Source organism: Oryx dammah, unplaced genomic scaffold, assembly GCF_014754425.2.
Source record: "Oryx dammah isolate SB20612 unplaced genomic scaffold, SCBI_Odam_1.1 HiC_scaffold_1, whole genome shotgun sequence".
Lineage (NCBI taxonomy): Eukaryota > Metazoa > Chordata > Mammalia > Artiodactyla > Bovidae > Oryx > Oryx dammah.
In genome coordinates, this window is record NW_024070185.1 from 22132039 (window position 1) to 22146904 (window position 14866).

Here is a 14866-nt window from a genome sequence, read left to right on the forward strand (position 1 = left end):
GACAAAAAAGAACAGAAGAAAACATTGCCTCTTGCTGCTAGAACTGAAAGCAGAGCTTCAAGTTTAGTCAAATCATTGCATCAGTCATTAGATTCTTCTAAGCATTTTCCCAACCTAAGGGGGTATGGGCAAGATCTTTATAATCACCAAAGTCAATAAAACCTACCCCCAAACCATAAGTGATAAAGATGACCCAGATGCTATGGCTCCACCAACACATTAAAAACTCATACCTGCACCAATACTCTTTTCAGAATTTAAGTTAAACTGTCCTTTAGTAGTAACATTCAAAAGACTGAAATACCTTACCTTGCAAGGAGGACGCAATCAACATTCTTTATCTTCCCCAAAACTAAGGCATCAGAAGGCTGCACATAAAGAAAAACGGTTACAAGTCAGTGATTTGAAAATACATAGAACAACCAAAAATTGCTCAACTACAGTAGGATTCATAGAAACTTGAGGTCTGAAGATATATTTTAACGACGTAAAAGAGTCTAGATTTGATGGTTCAACTTAATCACTCAGTACCTACTGAGCCCTCTCTACCAGCACAGAGACATGTAAGACTTAGAAGGGTGTGTGGGTAGGTACCATTTAGTAAGAGCTATTTGTAGCAAGCACCCCTGGGGACTCTGATGCCAGACTGATCATACATAGATGTGTCAAGGGTATTTGGCAGGTTCAAGAACAGGTGTGAGAGTGAAATGCAAAAGGAGTTGGAGGCCACTCTCAGGCAATTTATGAACTCAGCACTGGAAGCATTCGCTATGTTAACTAGGCCTCAGATGAAGGTCAGAACCTAGGAGGTGAAGAAAACATGTCAGCGAGTTGACAGCAGGACTTGGGAGGATGAGATACCAAATCTAAGGACCTGGCTGAAAAGGGGGGTTTGGGTTGGGACTGCCAGATGCAGGGATCTTTGTAGGAGGATCAGAAGAACCACATGTTTAGAAGTATCCCTATGGAATTAGGAGAAGACAGACACCCTCCCCCTGGCTGGATGACACATGGTCTGGGAAAACTAAACAGCCTCCTTTTAATAGACAAGGAGGAATGTTTTACTTCCAATTCAGTTCTGCAGTTGTGTTCTCAGTCCCCCTAAAATCTCCCCTTGAGCCAGGGTTTACTAAGAAAAGACAATTTGATATTTCCTCCCATTTGTTAAAGACTGTGGCATGACCAACAAGCCCCAAATTAGAAGCTGATTTGAATGCATTGATCTAGAGGGTACAGTTCCTGTGTTTGAAATGAGCATGTGGCTTCTAGGGACAGAGTTAAGAAATTTTTTGTACGTATTTAAAAGCTATGTTCTTGGTAGTCAAGTACAAGGCATCCCTAGGGACACCATCTCAGTTGGCAGAATTCCTGGCCCATCTCCGCCTGGGGCAGGCAGCCCTGTGCTGCCAAGACAAAAGCAATTAAAATTTTTTTTTGCAACTTAAAAAAATCAAGCTAGCAAGGAAAAAGAAAAAAGCTAGTATGTCCCCATAAGTGGATACCTTGCCAAATGGAGTATCCACATATTTTTCGGTTCTTCCTTCTAAGATTTCTGGATCATCCAGGCCTGTTCCACCAATTATTCCAATCTAAAGGAGACAATAAAAAGATACCACATTTGATCATTTTTCAGTAGAAACAAATTCATCATTTTAAGCAAATTCATTTATCCATACTTATATGCTCTTCTCCATTCCCGCTAAGCCCTAAATTATTTTTAAAAATCTGAGCATTACTGAAAAGTAGTCATTTATTCAACAAATATTCGAAAGCCTTCTGTATTTGAGAAATAACCAAAGCATGAGTCACCTTTTGGGACTAAATCACATTTTTGCTGACTATTTGAATAACAAATTAGCATAGAAAAGTACTTTAACTACTTTAAGTTATAAAACCAAACAGAAAGATAAGTAAATATGGTTGGAGAAAGTACTTTCTAACCAATTTTATTATCTTTATTGAATAAGTAATGGAATAAATGTTCAAAAGACAACTAGGATAGAAAATAGTTGGTATTTCCATTTGGTAAAGATTTCTCATTACCCCACTTGTAAAGAAATGAGAGATTTTCTTTCCTATGCGACTAAAATCAGAGGTGTAAGGGATCACAGAGGAATACAGAAAAGCATTTAAAGTTAGCCTCATGTATATTTATGAAATTGAACTACCATCCATATATATGTAAATATAAGTAATTCAAAGGCCATAGTCCTAAATTATTTTTAAGTGTTATATTGCATTTTCCAGTGATTAACTTTATTGTGCTTATCCTCAGGGATTAGTTTGAATTAAAAAAGTCTGATATTACCCTGTAGAGTTAATCTAATTTGATGATTAAGACACACGAACAAAAACAATTACAAAGATAACTGATTAACTGTAAACTAAAAATTAAATAGCTAAAATCATTAGCAAGGTTTCCCTGGGCTGATACTTCCTAAAGGAAAAATAATAAATTGTCAGCAATAAGCTACAGAGATGATGCATTACTAGAAACCTAATGAAAAGTCACCTGAGCAATTTTTTTTCAATGAATAGCTTTAAATATATTGTCACGAGTAAAATTTCTATTCAACGAAAGAAAGTAGCTCCTCGAGAAAAAAAATTTCCAAGTTAAGAATTAACTGAATATCTAAATTAAATAATTTTCAGATAGGGTTACACAAGTTGAATTATACTAATATGTGGGAAAGCATTTACCTCACTAGCTCTATTCCCTAGAAGAAGACATCAGCACAGTAAGAAAAAGCACAATTGAGTAAGATTTTTACAAAGAACTTTAAAATTTTTACAAAATCAGGTTATATGACAGCACTTTGAAATTATTCCCACAACATCAGGTAGATAAACCAGTTTTTGAGGTTGCTGCCACCTTGTGGCACATTGTTGAAACCACAATGGCACCCCACTCTAGTACTCTTGCCTGGAAAATCCCATGGATGGAAGAACCTGGTGGGCTGCAGTCCATGGGGTTGCTAAGAGTCAGGCACGACTGAGTGACTTCACTTTCACTTTTCACTTTCATGCATTGGAGAAGGAAATGGCAACCCACTCCAGTGTTCTCGCCTGGAGAATCCCAGGGACAGAGGAGCCTAATGGGCTGCCATCCATGGGGTGGCACAGAGTCGGACACGACTTAAGTGACAAGCAGCAAGTAGCAGCAGTTCAACATTTTCTGCTTTGTTAATCATAGGTGAAGACTAACCAGTACACTATTGCAGTTTTCAAATCAATGGAAGTGTTCATTGACTTAAGTCAGTGGGTTTAAATCATTCCAGTTCAGAAGAAAATTTTAAGATCACACTGTTTTATGAAATCCTAATCCTTCCTCCAGCTGGCATCTCCCTTTTATCATTTTATGTACTGCCAAGGCATTGCAGATCATAGCTGGGATGGATAGGGAATGTAATGAACTGTTCAGCCCATGTCATCACCTAGACCACCAAATTCAGTTGAAGACTTTGAAATCACTCTGAGCCTACTTTTGGGGATTCTGCTATGGATGCAAACTTTGTGTGGTTTTTTGGGTTTCTTTTTAATTAAAAAAAAAGACACTACCACTTTGACTTGGCTGTTTCCTCGGGCCAAGGCATCTGCCATTCTGGATTTAACAATGGACTCACACTCGTATATACAAAACAAACCTGACTTGGCTGTGAAACCACTCTCTGTTTAGGCAAGCTAGCTCAGTACCACAGCAGTGAGTAAGAAATGCCAGTTGGGGTCTTGCTCAAGTTCAGCGCCCTGGAGCCCACCCTCAGCTGCCCTAAGCTTCAGCCCATCCCACTCTGGCTGCATAGCGGCCATGCACTAAAGTGAAAGTGAAGTCGCTGAGTCGTGTCTGACTCTTTGCAACCCTGTGGACTGTAGCCCACCAGGCTCCTCCGTCCATGGGATTCTCCAGGCAAGAGTACTGGAGTGGGTTGCCGTTTCCTTCTCCAGGGGATCTTCCTGACCCAGGGATTGAACCCAGGTCTCCAGCATTGCAGACAGAGGCTTTAACCTCTGAGCCACTCAGCCCTGGTGAGCAAGATTTAGTTGTTGTTCAATTGCAAAGCTGTGTCCAAGTATTTGCAACACCATGAACTACAGCACACCAGGCTCCTCTGTCCTCCTGTCTCCTGGAGTTTGCTCAAATTCATGTCCATTGACTTGATGATGCCATCCAACCATCTCGTCCTCTGCCACCCCCTTCTCCTCCTGCCCTCAATCTTTCCCAGCATCAGGGTGTTTTCCAACAAGTCAGCTCTTCGCATCAGGTGGCCAAACTATTGGAGCGTCAGTATCAGTCCTTCCAGTGAATATTTAGTGTTGATTTCCTTTAGGATCAACTGGTTTGATATCCTTGCAGTCTAAGGGACTCTCAAGTCTTCTCCAGCATAATTTGAAAGCATCAATTCTTTGAAGCTCAGTCTTTTATGGACTGTCATATCTGTACGACTACTGGAAAAGCTATAGCTTTGACTATAGAGACCTTTGTCGGCAAAGTGATGTCTTTGCTTTTTAATACGCTGTCTAGGTTGGTCACAGCTTTCCTTCCGAGGAGCAAACGTCTTTTAATCTCACTTATTTTAGTACTGGATGTGAAAACAAGAGCTGTTACAACTCAGAAAGGCCAGGATATGGTCTCTAGTACTGGAAGTATCCACAGGAGAGCCTGTCCAGTCAAAATGGCTTCAGTGCTTTATGAAAACCCATTATCTTATAAGGGATACAGAACAAGTGTAGCAACTGAGCCAAACCAGGGAACTGAATCACTCACCTTTTTCTTGCCGCATATGGACGCCAGCAGTGAAAAGATGTGGCAAAATCGCCACCTGCTGGTTCCATGGTAAAGTACAACTTGCTAAGTCACTTTCGTCATGTCCAACTCTGTGTGACCCCATAGACGGCAGCCCACCAGGCTCCCCTGTCCCTGGGATTCTCCAGGCAAGAACACTGGAGTGGGTTGCCATTTCCTTCTCCAAGGCATGAAAGTGAAAAGTGAAAGTGAAGTCGCTCAGTCGTGTCTGACCCTCAGCGACCCCATGGACTGCAGCCTACCAGGCTCCTCCGTCCATGGGATTTTCCAGGCAAGAGTACTGGAGTGGGGTGCCATTGCCTTCTCCGAAAGTACAACTAGGGGATGAAACTCCCAAGCATCAGTGGCATAATTCTGTCATTCCCCAGTTCAATTCAGTTCAGTCATGTCCTGTTTAACTATTTGGACTGCAGCATGCCAGGCTTCTCTGTCCATCATCAACTCCTGGAGCTTACTCAAACTCATGTCCATCGAGCCAGTGATGCCATCCAACCATCTCATCCTCCGTTGTCCCCTTCTCCCCCCTTAAACTTTTTCCAACATCAGGGTCTTTTCAAATGAGTTGGTTCTTCGCACCAGCTGGCCAAAGTATTGGAGTGTCAGCTTAAGCATTAGTCTTTCCAATGAATATTCAGAACTGATTTCCTTTAGTATTGACTGGTTGGGTATCCTTGCAGTCCAAAGGACTTTCAAGAGTCTTCTCCAACACCACAGTTCAAAAGCATCAATTCTTCTGCATTTAGCATTCTTTATAGTCCAACTCTCACATCCAAACATGATACTGAAAAAACCATGATTTGACTAGATGGACCTTTCTTGGTAAATGTCTCTGCTTTTTAATATGCTGTGTAGGTTGGTCATAACTTTCCTTCCAAGGAGTATATATCTTTTAATTTCATGGCTGCAGTCACCATCTGCAGCGATTTTGGAGCCCAAAAAATTAAAGTCTGCCACTGTTTCCCTATCTATATGCCATGAAGTGATAGGACCAGATGCCACGATTTTGTTTTCTGAATGTTGAGCTTTAAGCCAACTTTTTCACTCTCCTCTTTCACTTTCATCAAGAAGCTCTTTAGTTCTTCCTCAATTTCTGCCATTAGGGTGATGTCATCTGCATATCTGAGGTTATTGATATTTCTCCCAGCAGTCTTGATCCCAGCTTGTGCTTCATCCAGCCCAGCATTTCTCATGATGTACTCTGCTTATAAGTTAAATAAGCAAGGTGACGATATACAACCTTGATGTACTCCCTTCCCGATTTGGAACTAGTCTGTTGTTCCATGTCCAGTTCTAACTGTTGCTTCTTGACCTGCATACAGATTTCTCAGGAGGAAGGTCAGGTGATCTGGTATTCCTGTCTCTTTCAGAATTTTCCACAGTTTGTTGTGATCCACACAGTCAAAGACTTTGGCACAGTCAATAAAGCAGAAATAGATGTTTTTTCTGGAACTCTCTTGCTTTTTCAAAGACCCAGGGGATGTTGGCAATCTGATCTCTGGTTCCTCTGCCTTTTCTAAATCCAACTTGAACATCTGGAAGTTCACAGTTCACGTACTACTGAAGCCTGGCTTGGAGAATTTTTAGTATTACTTTGCTAGCATGTGAGATGAGTACAATTGTGCAGTAGTTTGAGCATTCTTTGGCATTGCCTTTCTTTGGGATTGGAATGAAAACTGACTTTTTCCAGTCCTGTGGCCACTGCTGAGTTTTCCCAATTTGCTAGCATATTGAGTGCAGCACTTTCACAGCATCATCTTGTAGGATTTGAAATAGCTCCACTGGAATTCCATCACCTCCACTAGCTTTGTTCGCAGTGATGCTTCCTAAGGCCTACTTGACTTCACATTCCAGGATGTCTGGTTCTAGGTGAGTGATCACACCATCATGGTTATCTGGGTCATGAAGATCTTTTTCTACAGTTCTTCTGTGTATTCTTGCCACCTCTTCTTAATATCTTCTGCTTCTGTTAGGTCCATACCATTTCTGTCCTTTATTGTGCCCATCTTTGCATGAAATGTTGCCTTGGTTATCTCTCATTTTCTTGAAGAAATCTCTATCTTTCCCATTCTATTGTTTTCCTATATTTATTTGCCTTGATTGAGGAAGGCTTTCTTATCTCTCCTTGCTATTCTTCAGAACTCTCCATTCAAATGGGTGTATCCTTCCTTTTCTTCTTTGCCTTTCGCTTCTTTTCTCAGCTATTTGTAAGGCCTTGTCAGATAACCATTTTGCCTTTTTGCATTTCTTTTTTTGGTGGATGGTCTTGATCACTGCCTCCTGTACAACATTACAAACCTCCATCCATAGTTCTTCAGGCACTCTATCTATCAGATCTAATCCCTTGAATCTATTTGTCACTTCCACTGTATAATCATAAGGGATTTGATTTAGATCATACCTGAATGGTCTAGTGGTTTTCCCTACTTTCTTCAATTTCAGTCTGAATTTTGCAATAAGGAGTTCATGATGTGAGCCACAGTCAGCTCCCCGTGTTGTGTTTTGCTGACTGTATAGAGCTTTTCCATCTTTGACTGCAAAGAATATAATCAATCTGATTTCAGTATTGACAATCTGGTGATGTCCATGTGTAGAGTCTTCTCTTGTGTTGTTGGAAGAGGGTGTTTGTCATTCCCCTCCAGTCTCTAAATTCAAATAGTCAACACAGTATCTGCCTTGATAAAGGAATTGTGTCTTCTCATTTACACATCACAGGCACTGTGCTAAGTGCTTCAGTGTCCTTACTTCATTTACTTTCCACAGTCATCCTGTTAAATAGGCTCTATAGTGTTAATACCCATTTTACAAAAGAGCAAACAGAAACACAGAACTTAAGAATTTTCAAAGAGCAAATTATAAAGAGCAAAACTGGGATAGGAACCCAGGTTTTCATACTCAACCACTATGATGTATTACCTCCCAATATACTCTGGAATCCATAATCACACCCTACCCTATTAGAACCGATGCAATGAACACGAACTTGAGCAAACTCTGGGAGATGGTAAGGGACAGGGAGGCCTGGCGTGCTGCAGTCCATGGGGTCACAGAGTTGGACATGACGGCGACTGAACAACAACAACAATTAGAAACCTGTCTTCATGTTAGGAAGACACTGATGCTCGGTTCAAGCTCTGGACCGGTCACAGAACAAGCATGGAAATGCACCTCTGGGCGCCTGAGTGAACCACCCCAGAATGGAGGGGGCAGTCCATCCAGGACCTCATGCGTATGTATCAGGCCTTCAAGGTGTTGCATGCATCCAAGCAACCCTAGAATGCTCAGAAGTGTTCGAGGTCTGAGATGGAATTTCTGGGCCAGTTCTGCCCAGCCAGAACTTCTTCACTACACAAGATAAAGTTCGGAAAGAAGAATCCCCTGGTCATTTAAGGCCACTGCTAGATTTTAACATTAAGTTGATTCTGCCCACATTTTTTTTCCACTTGCAGACCAAGTCAGACTCTTCAAAAACAAGAGAGGGCTTGACTTCTGAGACTGCGAAAGCATTCTATCTAAATGTTGGCTTACCTGGCAAGAATGGTTATTTCCAATGATGCCAGAAGGGTTCATGCTAACCCCTACTCTGGGTGCAACTCTACCAGCGACTGATTTCACATCCATCGCTTGTTTTCAACAACCACTCACCATCAATTTGAAGCCTGGAAATATTACATGGAGGAACCTAGAACTCCATGAAGGTACTCTCAAAAATACCATAACCCCGAGCAGGTGAGACTAGCCCCTGCCAGGGAGATGGGCTGCCTCTGAGTTCTTCAAGCCCATGATGAGGGAAGAGCCAAAGCTCCAGCTGGTGGCAACCCCTGCTCTGAGCACTGCAGTCCTTCAGCTTTGGTCACCACTGACAGGTCTGAAAGTACAGCAGACAAAAGTCCTCCTCTTAATGGGTTGACCTCGCTGTGAGGCCTTCTAGCCAGAGTCTTGCAAAATCTCGGCAGGTCAGCTGTACAGGGAGCGTGGCCAAATGTCTCAGTCTGGGAGCCTGTCCAGAACCTGCAATATGGTCCATGCTGAGAGCCAGCGGCTCCATCTCTGACAGGAGGCCCTTCTCTGTAAGCCACCCTAGTAGGTGATGGTTATGGAGGCCATTGTGTTTTACAAATCCATATGCTGATGTTCTAACTCCTAACCCCTCAGAATCTGACTATTTAAAAATTTCTGAAGTACAGTTATGCTACAATATTCGTTTCAGGTGTATCGCATTGTTGTTGTCCAGCGCTAGGTTGTGCCTGACTCTTTGCCACCTCACGGACTCCAGCACTCCAGGCTTTCCTGCCCTTCACTATTGCCTGAAGTTTAAGCAGATTCATGTCCATCGAGCTGGTGATGCTATCTAACCATCTCATCCTCTGCTGCCTCCCTCTCCTTTTGTGTCCAGGCTTTTCCAGCATCAGGGTCTTTTCCAATGAGTTGGCTGTTCATATCAGGTGACCAAAGTGTTAAAGAGTTCCAGCTAAGTGATTCAATTTTTGTAATGATACTCTATTCAAAGTTATTACAAAATATTGGCTATATTTTCCTGTGTTGTATATCCTTGTTGGTTTTTAATTTTATACAGAGTAGTCTGTATCTCTTAATTCTATACCCCTATCTTACCCGACCCCCTTCCTTCTCCCCACTGGTAATCACTAGCTTGTTCTCTGAGTCTGTTTTTTTGTTATAGACGTATGTTCATAGATTCCACATACAAGTGATAAAAGAGTATTTGTCTTTCTCTGAGTTATTTCACTAAGCCTAATACTTTCTAGGTCCATCAACACTGTTGCAAATGGCAGAATTTCATTCTTTTTTTTAATGGCTAATATTATATTGTGGAAGAAAAGTTATGACCAACCTAGATAGTATATTCAAAAGCAGAGACATTACTTTGCTGACTAAGATCCATCTAGTCAAGGCTATGGTTTTTCCTGTGGTCATGTATGGATGTGAGAGTTGGACTGTGAAGAAGGCAGAGCACCGAAGAAGTGATGCTTTTGAACTGTGGTGTTGGAGAAGACTCTTGAGAGTCCCTTGGACTGCAAGGAGATCCAACCAGTCCATTCTGAAGGAGATCAGCCCTGGGATTTCTTTGGAAGGAATGATACTAAAGCTGAAACTCCAGTACTTTGGCCACCTCATGCGAAGAGTTAACTCATTGGGAAAGACTCTGATGCTGGGAGGGATTGGGGGCAGGAGGAGAAGGGGACGACAGAGGATGAGATGGCTGGATGGCATCACTGACTTGATGTACATGAGTCTGAGTGAACTCCGGGAGATGGTGATGGACAGGGAGGCCTGGTGTGCTGCGATTCATGGGGTCGCAAAGAGTTGGACACGACTGAGCGACTGAACTGAACTGAACTGATTCTATTGTGCATACACACACACACACCCCACTTCTTTATCCATTCATCTGTTGATGAGCATTTAGGTTGCTCCAACAACATATTTGTAGGCCCTTTATTTATCTTTGGCTGTGTGAGTCTCTGTTGTTGCATGGGGCTTTTCTCTAGTTGAGGTGAGCAGGGGCTACTGCTTTTCACTGTGGTCTGTGGGCTTTCACTGCAGTAGCTTCTCTTGTTGGGGAGCATGGGCTCTAGGTATGAGGGCTCAGTAGTTGTGGCTCTTGAGCTCTAGAGTGCAGGCTGAGCAGTTGTGGTGCAGGCGCTTAGTTGCTGCACCTGTGGAATCTTCCCAAACCAGGGATCGAACCCACGTCCCCTGCACTGGCAGGCAGGTTCTTAACCACTGGCCCACCAGGGAAGTCCTGTAGACTTTTTGATGATGGCCATTTTGACAGGTATGAAGTGACCTCATTGTGGTTTTGATTTGTATTTCTTTGATGATTAGTGACATTGAGCAGAATTTGACCATTTTTGGAGAATGAGTCTTTGAACAAGTAACATTAACTGAGGTCTCGGGGTAGGGGCACTAATCCAAAATAACTGCAGGTTCAGAACATCATGGTTTTAATTTAACCCACCTCTCCTTGCAAAGTCAAGGTATTATTCTAATGGGTCAAAGTGTTAGTCACTCAGTCATGTCCAACTCTGTATGACACCATGGACTATAGCCCGCCATGCTCCTCTGTCCATGGAATTTTCCAGACAAAGATACTGGAGTGGGTTGCCATTCCCTTCTCCAGGGGATCTTTCTAACCCAGAGATCGAACCTGGGTCTCCTGCATTGCAGCCAGATTCTTAGCTACCAGGTAAACCCAGCCTTTCCTTAATCTGTACAACTATGAGAATCAAATGGAATAATGCATTTGTATCTGTCACTGTTTCTATACACCTTCTCACCTCCAGCAAAAGTAAAATAAAAAAAGCCTTCCTTAATGCAACAACAAGAAGCCCCTTATCTCTGTCTTTCTCTGCTACTCAGAGCGCAACCCTGGCTGTGTCGTCTCCTCACCAGGCGGTCTCTGCCTTAGGTGTGCCCAGTGAAGTATGGAGGCTCTCTTGGGAATCCACGGGGACATTTCTGGCCGTCACCATGACTGGGGAGGGACCCAGGATGTGTTTCTTTTATGTCCAACAATGCTCAGGACAGTTCTCCTAAGGGAGGAACCATCCTGTCCTTGGGTCTCTAGGCAAAAAACAAAGGCTCGTTGTCATGCGGTTTCCAGTTGGGGTCTGCGGGTTGTCTACCAGATTTTAAGGTCACTCAAGGACTTTTCAGTGTAAGGTCCACACTCAGCCAGCAAAAGGGAGAGCTTCAAAGGCCTGTTCTCCACAGTCTACACTCCATAACTTGCCCATCGTCCCCCTTACTACCATTTTGTTTACAGCCCACTACCCAACTATGATGGGACCACATCCCCTCCTTGTCATAGCAATCATGTAAACAAGACTGATTTTTAATCTTTCAGAGTAAAAGCTGGGCAGCTGCCTAAGGGAGCCATGGCCCATTAAAGGAGCCCCTCAGAATGGCAAAGACTGGTTCAAACCTTCTATGTGGTTAAGCATGCCACCTGCCCATGCCTGGTGCTGTAGGATATGGTATCTCTGAGGTCCTCTCAGACACTGGCTGCTATTAATTCTGTGGCAGTGTGTCCAAAAGGCACTTGGAAGGCTGCTTGCTTATGGACACACTTTATACTCCCTCTTCCTTAAAGCTGCATGACCTTTCTCAACACAGTAAAACAGGACACAGGGACCACATGTGTCAGAGTTCAGAAATGGCTCACAGCATGTAACTGGTGGGATGTCTACATCAGTTCAATCACTGTCCAGGTCCAACTGTGTAATTCTGGACTCTTTAGGTGAACTTTCTGGGCCCCTGAAAAAAGAGGTACGTGTGGTTATAGGGTCTTAAGGAACACTCTAGCTCTACATTTTATGATCTGGGGCTACGATATGGTTTTCATTAGCTTATTTTGCTCAGGACATTACCATCTCGTGTTCTTTATATAGTATGTTGCCTCAACAGTCTGGCAGAAATGGTGTAGGAATGAAGGAATTGCAACAGCAAAGTTTTCACCTGTTCTGACTCCAAAGAGAAATCAGCAGGCAGGCCCAGCACTATTTGTACCTATTAATTTTATATTCAGCAGCTGGCCAAGAACAAATATACATCATTCAATATTTACATCAGCGTTCTAATCACAGTGCCCATTCTGCACTTAAAAATGCACTAATTTACAGGGAAACTGTGTGGTAGGGAGAATGCCAAACGAGGTTAAAGTGAGACTGTTTTAAATATCACCCCTCTCTATCTTTAATGTCACTTTAAGTGCATTCCTGTAAGAGAAAGGTAATAGTTTCTTGCTTGCCCACTGAAAGCTGCAACCTAATTTAATTTTTGGAAAAAAGATAATCAAAATTAATCTCAGCTCCCCCACTTGGAAGTGCTACCACTGAATAAGTTTCAGCCACATGCTAAAAGACAATACAATTCTAACATCCCAGCAAATCCTACAGTAAGGTTCCCATTTTACCGAAATGATAAAGAGCTTCGTAAAAATTCTGCTTTGTTCTCTATGACTGATAAGGAAGAGGCAGTCTACAAATACTTGTTTAATGCAAGATTTCTTTTCGAAATGGAAAAAGGAATTTAGTATCCTAAGTGTGACTGCAACTCTGCCCACCCCACCCCCTTTTCATCTAGTGTCTCTGATAGCTGCAAGGGCCTACTAAGGTAATCACTCTGGCTGAGTACACACTGACCACAGATTTGCTTTCTCCAGGGGAACTGAAAACTGATTCCACAAAACGTGGAATCACGGACCTTCCTATCTCATCAGCCAAGAATGTCTAAAGCCAGACAAGTTAACTGACCTCTTAGCTGGTCAGGCGTGAAAGAGATGTTAACTTTGATCATTAATTTACTTCTGTGGACTGTAATTCTACATTCTCCACCCCGCCCCCCGCCAGGACCAACAGGAAAAACTGCTTAAAAGCCCCTGGGAAACTCGTTGCAAACCTCGGAACTATTGGTCAAAGCTTCCACAGTACAATGATCCCTTATACGGAGACCCCTGAGGACCGAGGGCACAAGGAAACCGATCTTCACCTTTCAAGGGTGCCCACAAAGCAGTCTGGGCTTCCCTGGTGGCTCAATGGTGTAAGAATTCGCTGCCAAGGGGGAGTCGGGGGTTTTATCTCTGGGTGGGGAAGATCCCATGGAGAAGGAAAAGGCAACCCACTCCAGTATTCTTGCCTGGGAAATCCCACGGAGAGAGGAGCCTGGTGGGCTATGGTGGTCCATGCGGTCCCAAAGAGTCCCACACGACTTAGCGACTAAACAACAGCAAAGCAGGTTAAAGCCAGAGGCCTCCAAACAGGGAGCGGCCCAGTACTCCTATACTCCATTTCGGTGTTGTAAAAACTCTCAAGAGTCCCCAAAGCAGAGAAGGCCTACGTTTAGAACACAAACAAAAAGCCGGAAGCTTGCAAAAGAGCAAGCATGCAGTTTTCCCACGTGGGCCGGGGGCAGAGGGCCAAGTCAGAGCGGAAGCGTTTAAGTCGGGCAGGGTTCAGGGCTCGAGGAGACCCTCAGGGGTTGTAGGCGCCCACCCACGTGGCACACCCAGCCCCAGCCTGACCCATCTGCTCAGAAAGGTACTTGCAGTACCGATTCGCGGCCCCTCTCCGAAGGGCGTGCCTTCGCCCTGCGTGAGCAGCTGAGACCAAAGGCAGGGCAATGGCAAACTCTGCAGGGGTTTCCTGTCCCTCGCTCGCCACCCCGGGCTAAACAGCCGCAGACCCTCCCCGCCGCGGCGGGGGCGCCCCCGCTAGGCGCACGGCCCAGAGACGCTGTCCCCCCGGAAGAGAGAGACAGCGTACAGGGCAGGGAGGATAGCAGCAGCCAGGACGTCTAATCTCACCTTCACGGCAGCCGGAGTGGCACCTGAGGACATGTCTGGCGAGGAAGGAGCGGCGGCCACACTCGAGATGGAGGCGGGGAACAGAGCAGCTGCGCGGGTGCGGGCGCGCGGCGCGGGACTGAGCAGCGAGGTCCTGGGGTCGGCGGTGGCTCCTCCTCTTCCTCCCGGGTACAGCTGGATTGGCTGCTGGCGTGGGCTCTCCCCCGCCTCCCCTCTCAAGTCCTGATGCCCGCCTCCCGCCTCTTTTGCAGACCTTTTCGGTTCTCTGTGGATTTCCTCGCCTCGCCTTACCCCCAGTTGTAGCTAACGGGTTCATGATAGTGATAATAATGGGGACCGTTGATTGACAGCTTATGCTGTTCCAGACTTTGTGCTTTGCACTCTCATCGGCTCCGTTAACTTTCGCAAGAACACGACAAGGAAGAGCAGCGCTTCTGGCGCCGTCTCGTATCCGCGGCAAGCTCGGCCTCATCTGTAGAGTCGGGCCCATCTGGTTCCAGAAGTTCTCGGGGGCTGGGGAGGGAGAATCGTGGCGACGAGGGGACAGGCTCTTCGCTGAGGCTGCCTCCAGCTGCGAATGCGGGGCCGGGGTGCCGTTGACTCGTCTCATCCCCGCTACTCAACCGGGGGTTTGCTCCTTTCTGTTAAGTCGTTGGAGACAGAACAGAGGTGGGGTTGGCTGGCCCGAGACTCTGGGGAAGACAGAAAGAAAATAAACAGTGTAACGTGCTGCTGGATAATGA

At 44.5% G+C, this 14866-nt stretch overlaps 1 protein-coding gene across 1 annotated transcript in view; it reads right to left on the reverse strand.

Moving 5' to 3' along the window:
* Positions 1 to 14264, reverse strand: part of LOC120862159 (methylthioadenosine phosphorylase) — a 43408-nt gene extending 29144 nt beyond the window's left edge. Inside the window, exons 1-3 of the mRNA XM_040238284.1 lie at positions 14124 to 14264; positions 1503 to 1589; positions 310 to 368 (exon numbers count right to left, since the gene is read on the reverse strand). Of these exons, the coding sequence (XP_040094218.1) occupies positions 310 to 368; positions 1503 to 1589; positions 14124 to 14156 (179 nt within the window). The 5' untranslated portion in view covers positions 14157 to 14264. The remainder of the gene's footprint in view (positions 1 to 309; positions 369 to 1502; positions 1590 to 14123) is intronic.
* Between the last annotated feature and the right edge of the window lie 602 nt (positions 14265 to 14866).